The sequence below is a fragment of the Podarcis melisellensis genome, assembly GCF_964234715.1.
Source record: "Podarcis melisellensis genome assembly, chromosome: 8".
Classification (NCBI taxonomy): Eukaryota; Metazoa; Chordata; class Lepidosauria; order Squamata; family Lacertidae; genus Podarcis; species Podarcis melisellensis.
In genome coordinates this window covers 56641260-56661222 of record NC_138540.1, presented here as the reverse complement: position 1 = coordinate 56661222, position 19963 = coordinate 56641260, and the positions used below count along the sequence as shown (strand labels likewise).

Here is a 19963-nt window from a genome sequence, read left to right as displayed (position 1 = left end):
CTTCGGACACTTTGCGTTGCTTTCACTGAAGCCATGGAGCCTGCATTCGCTCCATAAGATGCACACACATTTCCTCTGAATTTTTGGAGGGGGGAAAGTGCGTCTTATAGAGCGAAAAATACGGTAGGTTAAAATCTTGCATTTGAGGGTATTTCAATAACACAAATACAACACAACGGAATGCAATTATTATAAAATTTTCCTTTATAGCCAAAATATAAAATAAAGAATAAGAAACCAGGACAGGGGAGCAACACCCTAAAAATATGCTTTGTTCCACCACAAATGAGAAGAGAATGAGGAACTGGGGGTGGGGGCTCTTCTTACACCCTCCTCCCTCCCATCTGAACTCAGTGGCAGCAGGACTCATTTATGTGGCAGCAGTGCCAAATTTAAACTTCACAGGATCCCCCAGGAGGGCACTGGATAGGTCGTGAGTCAGGACTCACTAATGGGTCTTGATCCAAGGTGGTTTGTGAGAAGAGCACTCCATCATGCAAATACAGTGGTACCTCGGGTTAAGTACTTAATTCGTTCTGGAGGTCCGTTCTTAACCTGAAACTGTTCTTAACCTGAAGCACCACTTTAGCTAATGGGGCCTCCTGCTGGGCTGCACCGCTGGAACACGATTTCTGTTCTCATCCTGAAGCAAAGTTCTTAACCTGAAGCACTATTTCTGAGTTAGCGGAGTCTCTAACCTGAAGCGTATGTAATCTGAGGTACCACTGAATATGATAAAAGAGTAAGAAATGGGTCCCCAAATGCCTGCTTGGGTTTGCACTGCAGGGGGTTGGACCAGATGACCTATTTAGGGACCCTCGATGACCCCTACAGGTCAATGATTCTATTAAAAAGTGGGTCACGGGTCTGATAAGGTTGGAGATTCTTGATCCAGGGTATGGGGTGAATGGGAGGAGGCAGCTGTATTTCCTCGCCTGGGACCAGGGCGAGCTCGAGTGAGGAATTCCGGCAAAGGCTCGTGAGCTCGCCCCGCGGCTGACGCTTCTCCCTCGTTCCATCCCAACGGGAGGCGTCGCTTCTCCTTCCATCCGTGCATGCGCTCTCCTCTGCACGTTCCTAGTTCTTCGGCTCTCCGCCGAGCGGAAGTGGGTCAGATGGGGACCGGAAGTCGACGGCACGGAAGTGTCTGGCTCTCGAAAGCATGTCGGCGGCGTTCAAGAAGGCGGGCAAGTCCCGCCAGCGGGAGCACCGCGAGCGGAGCCAGGTGGGTGGACCAGGCAGAGGCGCCGCGGGAAGCGGGACGGGCGGACGGTCTCCGGTGGCGGCTTCTCCCTCCCTCCCCTCCCCGCCCGCCTCGGGTGTCGCTTCCAGGTTTGGGCTCTGCCTGCAGCAGAGGGGCCAGTGACCCCCGCAGGGGCCTCGCCTGGCTTAGAGGCCGCTGCCCTGCGCCCTGGCTGGGTGGGGAAGAGGTTAGAGATCGTGGCCAGGGCTGCCCCTCAAGAGCCGAGGCGTCTCTGGAGCTCCTCTTTCCGCTTTCGGGGGGTGTCGCTTCCGACGCCTCCCTGTTGTAAGAGGAGCTGCATTATGAAACTACCCGAAGGTTTCCTCCCTCTTCCCCTACGGAAAGGCCCCTTTGCCCTCTGGGTCGTTGCGAACGGTCCAGATATTCAATAGAAATGCCCGGTTGGAAGGGACTCCACCCCAAGGGTTCATCTAGTCCAACCCCCTGCAATGCAGGGATCACAGCAAAAGCGTCGCTGAGAGATGGCCTTCCGTCCTCTGCTTAAAAACCTCCAGTGGAGGAGAGTTCGCCATCTTCCGAGGTAGCTGGGTGTCTGACAACAGGGCCCACTTCGCTCACTGCACTGCACTGACAGGCAGTAGTGGCCAATCTCCAGGGTCCTTTCCCAGGTTTAATTGGAGATGCTGGCAAAGATTGGACCTGGGGTCTTCTGCATGGAAAACAGGCACCCTGCCACTGAGCTTACAGGCCTTTTCCTTGGTATTAATAAATGTGCTATAAAACAAGCTTAAACTTCAGTAGTCTGTCTGTCTGTCTGTTTGTTTTAAATAAGGCACCTTGCACGTATATCCACCTACTATGTTTATTGAGCACTTGTCCCCATGTGTGTTTGTTTCTCTCTCCCTGCTTCCCACCCCCCAGCCAGCTTCGCGAAAGAATCTTGGAATCCTTGAAAAGAAGAAGGACTACAAGCTCCGTGCCAAGTGAGTAATGTCCCTCACTCTCACAATATGCCTCCTGCAGCTGCTCACTAGGACCTGCCAGTGTCTTGCACTGCAGCAATGTGATCATCATCATCATCATCTATTGCATTTATAGCTCACCTTTTCCTCCAATGAGCTCCAAGTGGTGTACATGGTTCTCCTCACTCTTCATTTAATACCCATCCCTTCTCATTTCATCTCCACAACAATCCTGTGAGGTAGATTAGGCTTAGAGGCAGTGACTGGCCCAAGGTCACCCTGGGAGTGTCATGGCCAAGTGGGGATTCAACCCCTGGTCTCCCAGGTCCCTAGTCCCTCACTCTAGCCACTGCACCACACTAATGTGATTGTGTCAAGTTTGTCTGACCCTTAAATGTGCTGATCCCAAAATGGTGTGCAGGAGGTCTCTGCTACTGCACTTCCCTGCTCAACAGTTGATGAACGGGAAAGCTTTTCTTGCAGCAGGCAAGGAAATGGGGTCTCCGCCATGGGTGTAGGCAGGTTTCTTTGTTGGGAGGTAGGCTTTTGTTGTGGGAGCAGAACCTCAGTTAAGTATTTTTTTTTATTGTTATTGATCAATTCAATAAATTTTATTGGGCCCAATTCTTGTGAGCAGCTAGAATTGGGCCCAAGAATGAATTGGCAACCGATGTAGTTGTTTTAAAATATGGGTTGTGTGCCATCTAAATGGAGCCCCAGGCTGCAGTGTGGCTGCTGCATCTTGAACGAATTGAGGTTTGAGTTGTCTTCATGAGCAGCACCATGTGGAGTGTGTTACAGTAAACTAATCTGGAACATTTGGAGGGTAAAGCATTCCTCTAATCATCTGTAGTACTTTTGTGTGCTCATGGCAGAGGCTTGCATTAGTTTCTGGTGAAATAGAAAAGCCCTGCCACTGGATCAAACCAAACTAAAGGCCTCTTTAGTCCAGCATCCTAGTCTCACAGTGGAGAACCAAATCCCTGTGGGAAGCCTCCAAGCCGGAACTGAGTGCAACTGCACTTTCCTTATTTGTGATGCCTGGCAGCGGATATTCAGAAGCGTAAAGGAAGGAGCAACTCTTCCCTGTCTCCCTTTTCTAGCCCATTTGTAGCGCCTCTGTGGAGGAAACTCTGTGTGGAAAGGCTGTGCTAATGTGGATGTTTTGTTGCCTTTCAGTGACTACCATAAGAAGCGGAATGCGCTCCAGGCGCTTCGCAGGAAGGCCGAGGAGAAGAACCCAGATGAATTCTATTACAAAATGACCCGTGTGCAGCTCCAGGTGAGAGTCTCCCTTGGGAAGCATGGCTTCCTGCTTGTTTGTCCAAGAAGCAGATAGTGGATCAAATGGTCTTATTAGCCTTAGTAGAGAATAGGATGGGACTATTTTTGAAGGGTGTGTGTGTTCTGTGACCAACTTGAATAGCTTTAAAAGAGATTAGACAAATGCATAGACGATTAGGCTTTATTTTACCTCCACTGTCAGAAACAGTTTGATTCTGAATACCAGTTACTGCAGACTGGAAATGGGGAGAGTGCTGTTGCATTCAAGTCCTCCTTATTGGCTTGCTGTTGGGCATTTGGTTGGCCACTGTAAGAAGAGAATTAGATAGGTCTTTGGACTCATCCAGATGGATAGGCTTTTCTTATGTGGGGCTGCATTGGGGGAGAGACAGTTGCAGTGTAGATTCTATTGTTGACCTTCATGGCTTGACTGACTGGGTGGTGGTAGGGATAAATGCCCTTGTTTGCATCTGTATATTTGTCCGCTCCATCTTTCCTACATCTTGTGGAGCACAAGAAACCCCATCCTTGCTATTTTTGTCTTTGGAGTATTCCTGTTTAATTTTCCTGCTCTGTTTGCTTGTTTGTTTGCCAAAGGGAATGAGGGGGGGGTTACTGGCTTGTTCTACAGTGCCTAACCAGTCAGATCTGTTGCAGAGATTGTTGTCATTTTAGGTTTCTGTTGCCCCAGCCCAATCTAAGCTCTTATGTCACCACTGACTGTGTCTGACCAGAAAGTATGTATGTTTTCTTACTGGCAGGATGGAGTTCACATAATTAAAAAGCAGGAAGAAGAAACCACGCTGGAGCAGCAGAAGCTGATGAAGACACAGGACTTGAAATACATTGAGATGAAGCGGGTAGCTGAAGTCAAGGTTAGAGCACATTCCCTTCACCCTCTGGGATTCCCACTGGAGCTAAAGGGAATTCACTTCCTGGCACTTTCTGTGGGTATGTGAAGGGTTAACAGTCACCCCTGTAAATGCTGCTCCCTGGTCTACCACGTGTGGAGCTGGGAAGGAATAGTGGTTGTGTTTGGCTGTCCTATATGTGGTTTGGCTTGCTTGCAAGAGCCATGTGCTAAGCTTTCCACCGTGATTCTGTTTTGTGTGAGGCACCCTGGTCTAGTTTTTGTTCATGAATGATGGCGGAGAGCTGCCTGGCAGCTGGATGGCCATGCCTTGTGCTAGGAGGCTGCCCTAGACAGATGGCCTCAGGGAGCCTGCGGACCCTCCTTTCTATCAGGCCAGCCTATTGGTCCTGCTGGTTCTCTGTTGCCTACTCTGACTGGTGTTAACTGATCCCAGGCTGAGGAAGGCCTCTGCTTGTCAGGCAGAGGTGTTGGGGACTGTGCTTTTCACAGTCTGCATGCAAAGCCTGTGCTCTTGCCTGAGTTCAGGTCCTGCCCCACCACTTCCAGCTCGCCTGGTTCTGTGGCTCTCAGCAAAGATGAAGACTTGAGTCTCTTTTCTCCCTCAGAAAATTGAAAGGCTGAAGTCGGAGCTCCACCTGCTGGAAGCTGAGGGCAAGCAGCCGAACAAGCACACATTCTTTTTTGACACAAAGAAGGAAGGTAAGGGGGGCAGGTACGGCGGGTGAGGGGGGCACTTGGCTGTTCTCTCCCCACCCTCCTCTGTCTTGTTTACTTTTCCTTCAGAGGAGCCTTCCTTCTCATCCTTCTCCTTTGACTCTAATGCACTTGTGCTGAAGAATGTTGTGGGGGTTGTGGGATAGAAGTTGGAAGGGGGGAAGGGAGGGAGCTGCCAGAGGCATAAGAGCCTGCTGGATCAAGCCAAAGGGGGCCCATTTAGTTCAGCATTTTGCTCTCACAATGGCCAACAAGATGCCCATTAGGGGAAACCTGCGAGTGCAGGATTTGAGCACAAGAGGCCTCCCTCCTCCTGTGCCCTCCAGCACCTGGTATTCAGAAGCCCCCAGGCTGCTTCCTGTTCTGCATGACCCTTCCTTAGGGCTCTTGAGTGTCTGGTGAGTGGTGCTTCTTGGCTGACTTTGCCAACCCCAGGGCCTTCTCTTTTTTCCAGTGCAACGATTTGACATTGCCACCCATCTGAACACTGCACCGGAGCTGGTGGGCAGAGTGTACAACCGGCCGACCCTTGAAACTCTGCGGAAGGAAGCCGTTCGGGGGGCCACCACCCAGGCCCAGTTGAAGGTCTGTGCAGCTGCTGCTTATCAGCTCCCTAGAGTCTTCTGCTTGGGAGCTAAACTGAGGGTGTCAAAGTGGGAGGACCCACGTTCTCATCCTGGTTGCATACTTTGGCTTGTAGCCAGCTGAGTTCTGCTCATTTAAGTGGAGTTCTGCTCCACTTAAATGAATGGATCTCAGCTATTGATTTCAAGGGTTTTTTTATAGGTACTTTGCGTAATGCTAAATATTGCCCCAAGGACTAGCGGAGAGGTGCTGGAGTTCTCTCAGCTCCCTGCAGATACAGGGGTGACGTGTTCATCTAGGTAGGCAGATAAGAAGGAAAATATTTCTCAGCTTGGGGTTGGCGGCTGCTGATTTTATTTATAGTCCTCAGGCTTGCATGATTTGGGAAATGGGCCAGAGGGAGCCAGACGTCTGCTCAGTGTGTTTGAGAGTGGGGGAAGGGGATTCCCCCCTTTCTTCCTCCCCTTTCAGTTTGATTGGCTCCAGCCTATCAGGAAGCTCTGCAGAAGGTCACATGACTCCTGTCTGGGATACGGAGGAGGAGGAAGCCTAGAGGAGCAGAAACATTGGGCAATACCCGGCAGCCTGAGAGGAATGCAGAGGCCATCCAGAACTGCTGAGGCAGAGACAGCTGTGGCGGGAGATGGGAGATAAGGTCCCCACCCTCCTGTTGGCATATTGCTGAAATCACTGTGCTAGTTCAGACTGGTGGGTTCTCTCCTCTTCCAGGAGAACTGAGTCACCTTCTGAAGGTGCGACAAGTCTGGATCTGTCGTTCTCAGTGGTGCTAATTAGCTCACACCTGCTGTGAGATGGCCTTGCTCAGGAAAGCTGGGTCTGGCAGCCTGGGGCCTGGGTGCCGTGGGGATCGGCAACATGCTCCCTGGAAATGGCATTGAGCCAGGCCCACAGGAGAGGCCCAAGCTTTCTCTGTACTTGCTCTGGTGAGATGTGAGACCTCCAGGGTTCCCAGAGCAGCCTGCCTGCTTTTGTCAACCCACCCCATCCCACTGGCCCGGTATATGTTTATGTCCTTCCATGGCCTGTTGCTGTGAATAGTTAGGAAGGGTTGGGTTGAAAGGAAGATGCTCCTTTGGGAAAGTCCCTTTGAGAATCCAGGGGAGAAGTTTGACTGCAGGGTGTCTGTGGCTTCTCTTGAGAATCTGGCTGCAGGAGGCTACTTATTATCCTGCTTCTTCCCATGTTGAATGTTTAGCTGTGAGATGGGCTCTGGTGAAGGTGCCCTTCCTCAGCTACAACTCACAGCAGCCAGCATGACTTCTTGTCAAGGATGATGATGGGAATTGTAGTCTTAACAACACCTGGAGAGGGAAGGTTTGCCTGCAGGGTTGAAAGTGGGGTATGCTGGGAACTTTCACTTAACCCTCCGAGAAAGAATTGGAGGCAGCCTTGGGCACGGTGTCTTCTCCTTAAGATCGGCTGGAGACACCTGGCATTTCAGGGAGGACTTGTTTCTGTCCATTACCGAAAGCAATAAGTGCCCCCCCCTCTCTTTTGTCTTAAGAAATTAGCCCGCCAGAGGAAGAGTCAGTACAGCCTCCTGAAGCAGCGCATTGAGAGGGAGCGGAAGATGTTTGTCATCACTCAGAAGCTCCAGACCCGGAAGGACCTTTTGGTGAGGGAGCAGTCTGTGTCTCTGCCTTCCGCCTACCATTGCTTCCCTTTGCTCTTGGCTCATGGCTGAGGTGGCAGTATCTTGCTACCGCCTTACAGTGGCTTCTCCTGCCTCTTTTCCAGGGAACATGGGAGGGGGGGGTCAATGTGTGTCTTCAGAGAGGATCAGTCAGCCCTTCCTGCTTCCCAAGGGTTATGTGGGCAGTTCCACAACCAGTTTGAGAGACTGAGAGATCTAAGATGGGCTACTTGACTCTTTGCTGCTTCCCAGCCCCCTACCCTATGCCTGGCTTTTCTCTCTTGAGCCTTATGAGAAGGGTATGTTGCTTTAAGAAGCCCCACTTTCTTCTCCCCCAATTTCAGGACAAAGCCCACAAAGTGAAGCTGAAGAAAGAGACCGTCAACCAGCCAGCTATTTACAAATTCCAGTTCAGGCGGAAGCGCTGACTACCGTGTGCTGTGGTGGGTATGATGAAGGACATCTTATTCCACGATAACTTAGAGGAGGTTCCCCCACCCCCACCCCGGCAAGTGGCCTTTCTTGGTGGAGCCGTCTCATTGCACAAATTCATTTTCTCGTTTTCAGAATAAATGTTGTATACCTTCTTTTCAAACAAATCCAGTGGGAGCAATTCTGATTTCTGTTGCTTGTGTGAAGGGGCTCATTGAACATGCAGAGATGGGGCCCTAAGGTGGTCTTGTCAACCCATCAGAACTGGGAAGAAAATGTCTCTTCCTCTCCAGATTTTGAACTTCTGCATTGGAACACCTGGGTATGGAATGCAAGTGGGTGGATAATAATAAATTCAAATCAAACCAAAATGCGAAGTGAGACTTGCATAAAGAAGGTACTTCTTTTCTTCACTCCATGTATTAAGTTATTTGCCAGTTGAGATTACAAGAATATTGACTTTCCCTGTCTGGGATGGGGCTTACTTTGGTTTCCTCTTGTGTAGGCAGAGAGCTAAGGGGAAGGATTGGCTGGGAGTCATAGCAGCCCCAGATTCCCCCACTCGGTGAGCTGTGATGGTTGACTAGCTTGCCGTAGGCTGCTTTGCTTCTGAAGGATTCTGAAGGGGTTTGGCTGAGCCCCGCCTGGGATGTGGAGAGGGTAAAGTTCTCCCCACTTTCTGCTCTCTACAGGTACAATATATTTTGCCACTCAGATAGGGTAGCAGGGAGAGCCTTCCAGAGGAGCAGCCAGCTGGCATTGCCCATCTGAGCTTCTTGGACTTTGCCTAGCAGTGGAGGCTTAGTCCGGAATGCCCAGCAGGTGGCAGTGCTGCTCTGTGGCTGCAGAGGACTGTGCTGGTTGGGGGAAAGCCAGCCAGAGCAGAAAGGGAGCTGCTGGAGTGCTCCTAACCACTCAGCCAGAGGTTGCTCGCCTTGACTCCCTTCTTAGATACCAAAGAACTGAGCCAATGTTGTTTGATGAAGTTGATGCTGATTCTGCTTTCATCATGCAGACCCTTGTGGTGTGGCTCAGGTCTTTGTCTCCAGCAAGATCAATTGGGGTTTCTGTTTACTTTTGTTCTTAATGTGTGTGGCTGAACTGCATTCTTGAGGTGGACTTTTGCAAATGGGTTTCTGCTGCCAGGAGAGGGAAGCCCAGCTGGGACACCCTCACCACAGGCTGCAGGCTCTCACCTTGATGAGTGCCCCTCTGGTCCCCCCCCCTTGTTCTCCAACCATATGAGAAGGCAAGAGAGTGAGGGGCATCCTGCATTCTTTCAAAGTGGGCCATTGCTGGTTTCCTCTGGGCTCCTGATGGTTGTATGTTAGGCGGTAGGCTTTGGTGATCCAGGCTGATGATGCTGCAGAGCCCTGTTTACTTGATATGATGCACACCATCAGAATCCCCTGCATTCTCCACACCAGTATTATATAAGGCAGAAGCGGAAAGGAAGGATCTGAAATGCATTTTGGGGCAGACATCCCAGCTGCCTCTGTCCTGGAAGTGTGCCTGCCCACTTGTGGCAGGTGTTCAATCCCACCTACAACAAGAACGCTGTAGCTCAGCAACCCAGGATTAGGTGCAGGGAGGTTTGCTTCCTAGACAAGGCATGCAAAATCTTTGCTAAGGGCGGCCCCTCCTTTCCTCGTTTGGCCCTCAATCTTGCAGAGATTCGCCCTGCTCATCTCACACCTGGGGCAGTATTGTTTCCTGCATCCTCATCCAATCCCTACAGGGTTTCGTGAAGGAGAAAGGCTGCAGAGGAGCATGAGAAGGGCCTGGAGGCTGGATCTAACCAAAGGCTGCCCGTCTAGTCTTGCACTCTTATTTCACAAGGCCCAAATGAGCCCACAAGCAGGAGCTGAGTGCAAGAGCACTTCCCTGCCCCTTCTGATCTCCCAGTAATTGGCATTCAGAAACATGCTCCCATCTCTGAGCCTGGAGATGATGCAGCCAGTGTGAGCAGTAGCATTTGGTAACCTCCTCCTCCCTGAGTAGCCATTCTAAGAGCCATTTGTAGGAAGGTGATTCTCATGCCTCTGTCTCTAGCAGGTCAGCATGGAGCTTCCTGAGCCAAGGGGTTGCTGGAGGCTTGTTGCCAGGTTCTCCTTACCTCGTCAAAAGAGGTGCTCAGCCCTACCACCACCAACCCAGCTTCTTTGGATTTGGGGTCATCTTGGCCAGCTCTGGCATCATTCATGCTTGGAATGTGGAAAAGGCTTCCATAAGGTCCTCCAGGCCCTTCCCGCTGCAGATAGAAGCCCAGAAAAGTGCCTTGATTGCTTTGCCCTGCCAGACCTGAAATTATATTACGAGGCGTCATGCCTATGTTGGGTGAAAACATGGATAAAACTGGAAGATAAGGAAGTGTTAGACCTAGAGGGATATGACAACCGGTCCGGGTGGCATGCCTATTTATGGCACGGCCGCAGGAAAACACACAAAGAATTCGGAAACCATATTTTCAAGGGCCCACTGATTGAGGTATGGGAGAGGTATAGAGATGTACTGGAGCCCAAAACACCGCACTGGCTGTCGCCATTAGAAGTTATGAGTGTTAAAAAAACAAATATGAGGGCTAACTGGGCGACTTATGAACAACTATTAACGAAAGAAGAAGGAAAGTGGAAAATGAAGCCGTACGACCAGGTTAAAGAACAAGTCTATGACTGGTTGCACTACCTACAGATAAATAATATGTTCAAGAAAGATAATAAAGAAAAAGGATATATTGATAAACCCTCCAGATTTCAGACTGAGACACTTAATAATAACTATAAAACCCTATCTAAAACATATAGCTTGTTACTAGATTGGAACTTAATAGATGAAGAAGTCAAGCCGGCAATGATACATTGGGCTAGAGACCTTGGCCATAACATTTATTTCGAAGAATGGGAAAAACTTTGGAAACAACATATTAAGTTTACAGCTTGCGTGACACTGAAGGAGAATCTAATGAAAATGTTTTACCGCTGGTACCTGACTCCTGCAAAATTAGCTAAAATGTATGGTTCCTGCAATAAGTGTTGGAAGTGTAAGACAGGGGAGGGGTCTTTCTACCATATGTGGTGGGAATGCCAAAAGGTTAAGGAGTTCTGGGAGAGTGTGTATAACGAATTGAAAAAAATTTTAAGATACACCTTTGCTAAAAAACCCGAGGCTTTCTTGCTGGGCTTGCTAGGGAAGGAGATAAAAAGGAAAGATCACAAGCTGTTCCAGTACGCAACAACGGCGGCAAGAGTCCTATTGGCTCAAAGTTGGAAATCAGAGGGTTTGCCGACGATTGAGGAATGGAGAGTAAAACTGCTAGAATATGTGGAGATGGACAGAATGACAGTGAAAATCAGATACTTAAAAGATCAGAGGTTTATAAAGGACTGGGAAAGCTTTACGAACTATCTGGAAAATTTAAGTGAGGGCCAAATAACATTGGTGGGTTTCAAGGGAGTTCTGTAACGAGCAAAGGGTACTGTCGAAAGAGAAATGGTAGAATCAGAATGATTAATGACATTACAAACCAACAAATGCGGAATTATACAAAGAGGTTAGTACGGATGATTTGAGGAAAGGTTGAAGGAAGTCTTATTTAAAATCTGTGAAAAGGAGAATTTAATTTTGTGTACTGTGTCTCTGTATTTTTTATTTTGAAAATCAATAAAAAGCATGTGGGGAAAAAAAAGAAAAGTGCCTTGATTGGCAACCAGGGCCGCTGTTCAGATCTCTCTTCTCTTCCAGTGTCCCTGGGACAATGCTCAGCCCCACGGAGTGCTGAGGCACCCATACAGCTCTTTTACTGCAGGACTTTCCTGTATTTCTCAACCCTGGTGAAGTCTGGAGTGGGAAGCATGGGGTGGGGTCTCTGAGCCCCCAGCGCCTGCCTGGAGGGATCTGTGGGGGAAGAGAAGCAGCACGGGATAATTATAGTAACAGGAACTGAACAGGCAGGTTTCTGGGAGCTCCTTCCTCCCTCCTCCCCGTCTCCCTGCTGGGTGATGGTGCATCTGGGCTCCAGGTGACTCAGTGTGTGGCAAAGGGTGGTGGAGCCCTCTTGGGAAATAACCTACTTGCTTGTGCCACAGCCGGGCAGAGAGCCAGCTGCCCGCTTGCTGCCCTGAGCCTGGGCCGCTTGGGGGCCACTTGCCTGGGCTTCTGGGTGGCTGATCAGGGGAAGCCAAGAGTGTTTGCCTATCCCTGCTCTCTGAACTTGGCCTCCCTCAGAGGTGTGTGAGGATAGGTGTGTTTGTGGAGAAGAGAGCCCTGCAGGCTTCTTTTTAAATCCACTCTGCAAGCCGGCAGATTGATCAAGAGTTTGTCCCAGAGCAGCAGCAGTCTTCTCTCTGTCAGATAGGAGGCAACTGAGCACCTTGGCTGCAATCCCACTGGGCTAATTCAGGCTGAAGCTTTCCTCCCTGCCAGCATCCTGCATAGAGTAGGGAGCTGTCCTAGACCACCATGCCAGCCCATCTCACTCAGCCTTGCTTTCACTGGCACTGGCTGCGAATCTCCATGGTTTCAGGCAATGTCTTGCTGAAAGGAAGGAGAGAGGTCAGGGTTTGAACCTGGGACTTTTTGCATGTAGTTTGATATATTCCAGAGTGGCTTCTGAGGAAGAGCAACCCAATTGCACTTTTGTGTCCATTGCCACTGCTAGGAGCAGCTAGCCTGCATCTTGGGCACAGCTGTCAACATGAGGCCTCCCGTGGCTTGAACATGGGCTGTCACTCTGTCACAGATTGGCATGGTTGGAGCCCCACGCTGGGAGTCCTCAGAGAAGGAGGTGGTCCAAGGTAGTCTCTACTTCTATCCCAGGCAGGTCAGGGCAGTTAATAACAGCTGCCACATTGTGCCAGGAACATATTGACAAGGCTTCCCTTGAACCAAAGCAGCCCCAGCAGCTTTGAAAGCCAGTCCCCGGCATGGAGCAGGAGAAGAACATAAGAGCCTGCTGAATCAGGCCAGTGGCCCATCAAGGCCAGCATCCTGTTCTCACAGTTCTTAACCAGATGTCCCAAAAGGAAACCAGCAAACAGGACTCTGAGCACAAGGGCAGTTTCTCCCCTCCTGAGGTTTCCAGCAGCTGGTATTCAGAAGCATTGCTGCTTCTCCTAACTGTGGAGGCAGAGCATAGCCGTTGCAGCTAGTAGTCATTGATAACCCCCTCCATGAATTTGTCTATAATCTTTTAAAGCCATTCAGGTTGGTGGCGATCACTGCCTCCTGTGGGAGTGAGTTCCATAGTTTAACTTGTGTGCTGCGAGAAGAAGCACGGGTCAGCCAAATCCAGCCTGGGGGCTTCTGTGGAGTTTCAGGGCAGAATGAATGAGCATCCCAAAGAAGTGGCATGGGGTCCGCTCTGGGGAAATAATTTTGCTGGTGGAGAGGACCAAGCAGTCAAACCAGTCACACACACACACACACCTGCACTTGAAAGCCCCATGGATGGGCTGCCCTGGACACCCTGCCAGGAGCCCCCCCCAGCCCCTGGTCAGCCCTCTCTGCTGCTCTTCTGGGAGGGGCGAGCAGTTTCCTCATGCATTGTCATGAGCTGGGGGCAGGGGGACAGGCAGGCTTTTTTCTTAGTCAGAGCTGGAGCCGAGGTCTGTTTTGGCTGCTCATCAGCATCAGGGAACTGTGTCCCTGCGAGGTTTGATACAATTTAATTAACCTAATTAAAAGCTCTGATTGCAGAGATGATTGGGGTAGAGCCAGCAGCAACTGCATATTTATAATGAGCTGGAAGGTGTGGGACCTCCGCCAAGCGATATGCATCTCTAATGAGCTGCTGCTGGTGCGATCTGAGCGCGCCTTTGGAACGTGAACATTTATTTTTGGCAACGGCGGGCAGTTTATCGCCAAGACGCGGAGGGAGGGAGCCTCCTTCCTTCCCAGCTCCAGGCGTGGCTCTCCCACTCCCAGCCCCCTTGACAGACACAGACGCAGCCTTGCCAAGGTGCAAAGGCAGGCAAGCAAGCAAACAAACACCCACCCTGCGTGCAAACCTGAGCCCAGAGAGAGAATCAGAGAGATGCACCCAGGCACCTTCCCCCTCAGTCATTCATGAAACCCAGCACACACTCCATGCTCCTGGCCTCATGCAGCCCACCCTCTGAGCCCTGCTGGTACATGCAAGGTCTACACCCATCCACCCCAGCTGCCCAAATATCTCCCTACTGTCTAAGTAGCCACTTCATGCCCTTTGGGGGGAGCTCCCCCAAGGCCTGGCTCTTTCTCCAGCCTCTGACTGAAAGAGACTCTCAGTCGACCGAGACCAGGATAGGCTTTGGAGAGCCACTGTGGTGTAGTGCTTAGAGTGTTAGACTAGGATCTGGGAGACCAGGGTTCAAATCCCCACCTGAGTTGTGAAACTCACTTGGGTGACCTTGGCGGCCAGTCAGTGCCTCTCAGCCTAACCTACCTGTAGTAATTAGGTGAGAAGGAGGACCAAAGGGGATCTTGCCTGCCCCACTACCTGAGTGAGCTTTAACCTTCTCCATGCATAGCAGGAGCACCTTCCCACCAGTTTGGACCCAGAGCGGTGGCTGATCCATGCCAGGCTGCTGCAGGGAGGCAGAGGACAAGATGCAAGATGGTCAGTGAAGGAACACCTACATCCCCCTCCTTCCAAACTGCATTGGTTCCTCTGCACAGCAAGGAAGCTTCCTCGGAGACCCCACTGTGAGATCTGGTTCATCTGCAGTGGACAGGACAGGCCTGGCCTGGTCACAGGGGAGCAGATCAGAAGATAAAATGAGGCAGAGGTGTGTAAAGGTGTGGGAGTCCTGCAGGGGGGTGGGGAGCTGTTTTGATGTTAACCACTATTTGTTGGCAGCTCCACTTCCAGGGATTCATCCTTCTGCAAGCACAGCACCATCTCCTGGTACAGTCTCCAGGGATTTTCTTTCTCTTTCTTTAGTCCAAGTGGGCCCTATGGTGGCTTGCAATCTTTAAAAATGTATCAGTAAAAAATAAAATGCAGAACTTGTTACACATTTTTTAAATGTTAAATTGGAGCTAACTAAAATAAATGCAGTGGAGGGGAGGAAAACAATCAGTGCTTGGTGAAATAAACATGTTTTTACAGTTTGCCCAAAGGGTCTTAAATGAACGGGCTCCTTTGGTTTCCTGGGTACTGCAACTGCAAAGACTCCTCTCGCCTCCTGTATCCCAGCTGAGTGAACCTCTAATGGAAACATGACCTGGAGCAAGGCAAGCACTGTGATATCAGCAGGTTCATGTTATATCAGTAAGTTCTTGTAATATGGCCCTTCACAAATCCTGGCCCCAAACTGTTAGGGCATTGAATCGGGCCCAGAAAGGAAATGGCAGTCTGTGCAGATTGTACAACTCTGGAAACAGCCCGGGTGAAGTTCTGGCAACTGCCTCTTGATTTCCAGACCTATTTCAAAGGCAGCCCCACAGAGAGCATCTTTCAGGTATTACCGTAATCTTGATAGGATGGTAGCATGTTTGACAGTGACCACCTCTTTTTCCAGGGAAAGGTGGAATTAATATGCTTTGGAAATTGGGTAAAACCACTTGGAGACACAGGTGCCCCCTGAGCATCCAAGAGTGCTCCTAAACTGTGGACCTCAACCTTTCAGGGTATGGAACCTCATTTAGGACAGGGAGGTCAACGAAGGCGCCAGGCAGACCTCTCTGGGGAGAGTATTCCATAGACGGGAAACTGTAACTCAAAAGGCCCTTGTGGTCATAGTGTTATGTATGCCCTACTTCCAAGGAGTTCGTAGCACAAATGCCCGTAGGGTAGCAATCCTCCCCCCACCTCCTGAATAAGGCCCCTTGCATCAGAAATAACCCTGCACCATCATTTCTCTGGGGGATTGGGGGTAAAAGACCTGGTGGGACAGCAGTGGTGACTGAGCTACCCACTTCAGAAGAAGAAGTCATCACTGTGCCCACCACCTCATCTAAAGAGTATGAATTTGAACCCCTTGTCTGTCTGCCTGTGAAAGACAGCATCTGGTTTTACTGGCCACACAGGGAAATCAGAAGGTTGCCTTGGCTCAAAGAGGACCACCACCAGCAGCTGGTCACCAGCTCCACCTGGCTATCCCACCACAGCAGAACAGAGACAGGAGTCAGCACAGCTGCACATGGTGGCTGGCTGGCTGGCAGGGGTTCAGTGCATTGAAGAAGCCCAGTTTGAGCCCTGCTTGTGTTTATGCCCCCAAGTCTTTCCTAATCCCTCAACAAACAGAGTGGAGTACCAAGGAATGTGTTGGGGGTGGGTGGGAGGCATGTGCGTGTCCTCAAGTGACCGGCCCCCTCCTCTAAGGTGGCTCTAGCCTCCCACTGCACGGGGGTGGGAAACACTGTGGTTCCAGGAGTCACATTTTTGGAGTGGTCTCTCTGCTGCCCCAGCAAATAAATGTCCCGGCAGGCGGACAATTGTGTGCTTATGAGGGGCTCTGCCGGAGGCTCAAGTGCCCTTTGTAGGGGACTTGTCAGCAGTGTGTGCTTTTGCTGAGTGTATGCTGAGACCCCTTCTCTCCTCCCCCCAGAAGAAAAGGCTTTGCTGAATGCCCACACTGGGGACTTTGTTCCCCAGGGGCTTGAGGGCTCTGTGGTCTGTGCCAGCCTTGCGAAATGGGACTTGCAGACCTGCGTGGTGAGAGATAATGTTTCCTTCTTATCTACTGCTGCCCACCTACACGAGGGCCAGGGGGTTGACCTTCCAAAACAAGCCTTGATTCTTCCGAGGATTGTTGGCACCCTCCCAGGCCCGCTCTGCTCACAGGGTGGCCCTTGTGCTCACTGCATGGAGGGACCCCGATCCATGGCTCAGCCCACGCAGGCTGAGGCTACACAAAGGGAGCTCAGGCAGCCGCTCGGCCCCTCCCCGGGCATCTTCTGGGCAAGAATGTTCCCTTCGCTGCATATAATAATATAAATGCACACAAAGGGAGGTGGCTGCCTGTGTCAGGCCTTTCGCTTGCTCTCTTGGGAGCACAGTCTCGGCCTCCCAAAGGTGAAATCTCTCATCACAGCTGCCCATGAATCTTGGGCTGGCTCCATTCATTTCCTATGGACATCTGCAAATTTGATTTTAAAGGGGCCCAATTACCACAAACTCGGGGTACAATCCCGGTATATCTAGCCTTTTCAGATTCAGGATCCACTTTTAACCCAAACATGCATTTGGGGGACTTATTTCTTAATTTTTGTGCTGCAACTGCCCTTGGATCAGGCTGCAGCCCACCAGCCCAAGGCTAAGGAGCAGTCACACGGCTCAGTGGTAGAGCATTTGCCTTGCATGCAGAAGGTCCCAGGTTCAACCCTCACCATCACCAGGTAGGCTTGGGAGAAATCACTGAGAGCCACTCAATGTAGACAGTATTGAGCAAGATGGACTAGTGGTCTGACTCTGGATAAGGCAGCTTCCAATGTTCCTATGAGTGGGTGAGCTGCTGGGCTGGTGCAGCTCCCCTGGGATGGCCGGCAGAAGCTCCATGAGGGCAGATGCTCCTGCAGCAGAGCAGGCAAGAATAGGGGAGGGCTGTGGGCCTGGCACTGTTTGGGCACATCCTCTGCCCCTTGGCTTGAAGGGCAACAAGGGGCTGGTGGAAGAGCAGTCAATGGAAAAGGGAAGATCAAAGTAAGAAAGTCCACCCCCCTCCCCAGAAATGACAGAGGGCAGGATGCAGTGCAGCTTAGTTCAGCAGCCAGGCACAGCAGCCCCCCCTCAAGCAGTCAATAAGCCCCCCTGCACAAAGTGTCCAGATCAAAGGATGCAGCTCTCCTCTGAAAAGGAAACACCTTCCCAAAAGAGGCTTCTGAGCATGTGCCAAGTACCCTTTCGAAAGGGCTTCAAGGTGTGCCTGAACCCCATCACTCCCATCTCTTGGAAAAATCACATCCCCACCCCTTTTTCTGCCTAGGTCAGGGGCAGAGTGTTCTGCTTTGGGATCATGGAGGGCCTTGTTAACAGAGCTGCCTGGCCTAGATCCTATCAGGGTGACAGGTGTGGGAAAGGTGAGGATAGTAGGAGAGGATATCTTGATTAAATATTATCTTTCCTCACTTATGCTAGTGAGCTGGTAGCAGAGCACATTCCCCTGTATATTGCAAGAGGCTAGTTGGTAGATTCGTTAGAATCTCTTGAGTTAAGCAATCCAGTCTGGCTTGTCCAGGTAAGATTTGTTCCTGGTAATTTCCCCTTTGATTCCCTCTTAAAAAGAATAAAGACGCAACAGTGTTCTCTTAAAAGTAATAAGAAGTTTACTTACATTCAGTTCACAGTGTGATCCTGAAGGCAGGCTTTAGCTTGCAGTTACAGAAGAAAGTGTGGGTTCATCCCATATGGGGACTGAGCCCATGTGCTGCTGGCTGAGAGCCAGCAAACAGCAAAAGAACAACAAGATGGAACAAGGTGAAACAGCAAAAGGAGAAGGGAAGATGGCTGCGTGACGAGCCCTTTTATGGGGTCTCCCAGGATCATGACCATCTACCTGGTCACACGCAGGGGGAGGATGCTCCAGACAGGTGTGACAGGAAGTCCTCCTGGCTGGAGTAACATCCCCATGTGTGTCCACTCTGTGCAAACTGGAAATGGTGTATTTGACTGCTACAGTGTTGTCACATCCCACAACAGGTGGTGGGAGCATGAAGGACCAGGCAAGAGGGGTCCCTTCAGTCCAGGCCACCACAAGGTTCATGGCTGCCAAAAGGTTCTTTGGCACTTTGGAACTATTGGTCTATTGATACCAGGCGTGTGCCTTCACTGTACTCTTTTCGACGCCTGCTAAAAGGATCCTTGCTTAGACAAGCCTACCCACAGATTCAGAAAGCGGATGCGAGTTTTTATCTCTTTTTACTCTATTTTACTCTCTTTTTGGAAGTCTTAAATTGTTATTAATTCTTCTTAGTGGTAATTGTGTAGTTTTATCCTTTTTGTAAACCGCTTTGAGATTATTGTTGTTGTTTTTTTAAAAAACCAATCAAGTGGCGTATAGATTTTATGAAATAAATAAACAGTAGTTAAAGTGGGCTGCTGGAATGTGCCCACTGCCCTTGGCACAGGGACAGCTGTGTTTGCCAGATGCAGACAGGCAAATGCCACCCATCTGGCTAGCCCTGTGCGTGGGATCGCTTTGGGAGCCTCTCTCCTTGCTGGAACAGTCAGAGGGGCATCGCCTGCCTGCTGCACATCTGGGTGAAGTGCAGCCCCCTGCCCAGGCCCAGCTGAATGCACTCCGTGTTCCAGCTGCATTCCAGGAGGGGAGAGCTGAACTCTGGCCAGGAGGCCTCGGGTGGACGGAAGCAGCAACCATCTCATCTATGCAGCTGCTTGCCAACTGTCGTCAGAAGGAAGGGGTGCCCTGAGCCAGTGACGCGCGCTGGGCTGGCGTGGGGCTGAGGCCCTCCTGCACAACACTGGCCAGGCTGCCAAGAAGGGGGAGAGGAGCTGCTGTTGCGGCCACCGGATCCTGAACCTTCCTCCAGGGTCAGGCTTTAGTCAGGAGAATCGGAAACAGAGCCTACTGCTGGGTCGTTCCTGACCTCTCTGCCTATTTTAGCTGGCACAGAGCTGCCCGACTGATTTGGGAATGGAATGTCTTTGCTAATAGGATCTGGGCATTCTGAACACCATTTTTCAGAATGAACTGAGAATCACAGAACTGTAGGGTTGGAAAGGACCTCAAGGGTCTTCTAATCTAACTCCCGGTGATGCAAGCATCACAGATGACTATCCAATCTCTGCTTAAGGAAGGAGAGTCCACCACCTTCCAACTTACACACCAGGCTTGTGCAAAGGTGGGGGGTGGGTGCAGGGGGACAGCCAAGTACACTTGCCCCCATCCTCAGAGGGCTAAGCTGGCCAGTGTGGGGCGGGGAGCTGTCAGGGACCAGCTACTTTTTGGTTTGAGTTTATAACTTTATTCTAACAAGACTCCCACCTGGGTCTCAGACAAGCACTGCACAGGCCTTCTTAGAGCACCTGTGTGGAAATGGGTGCATGTTTTATTGTCTAGAACAGCTCACCTTGAGCTTAATGGTCTGGAACTCTTCCAAATCAGCTGAGAACAATTTGATCCATGCACCAAGTTCAGGAGAAAGGAGTGAAGCATCCTTAGAAGCAGTTGTGGAGGAAGGGGGTGGTGGGGGCCACAGGTGGCACTGGAGCTGCAGGGCGCCCTTCAGTGGATGGGCCCAGTGCTGCCTGAAAATGCAGCATGTGATGTGTGTGGTGTGCGGCCTGCAGCGCGCTCCAGCCGCCGTCTCCTTCC

The 19963-nt window shown here is 50.8% G+C and overlaps 1 protein-coding gene across 1 annotated transcript; it reads left to right on the top strand.

Annotated features, from left to right (window-relative positions):
- Positions 1-1109: 1109 nt before the first annotated feature.
- UTP11 (UTP11 small subunit processome component) lies at positions 1110-7876 on the top strand. Its single transcript, XM_081922662.1, has 8 exons — positions 1110-1225; positions 2126-2187; positions 3346-3448; positions 4212-4325; positions 4930-5023; positions 5493-5623; positions 7149-7259; positions 7622-7876. The coding sequence occupies exons 1-8, from the start codon at positions 1163-1165 to the stop codon at positions 7703-7705; spliced, it is 762 nt and encodes a 253-aa protein (XP_081778788.1). The 5' UTR covers positions 1110-1162; the 3' UTR covers positions 7706-7876.
- Positions 7877-19963: the final 12087 nt, after the last annotated feature.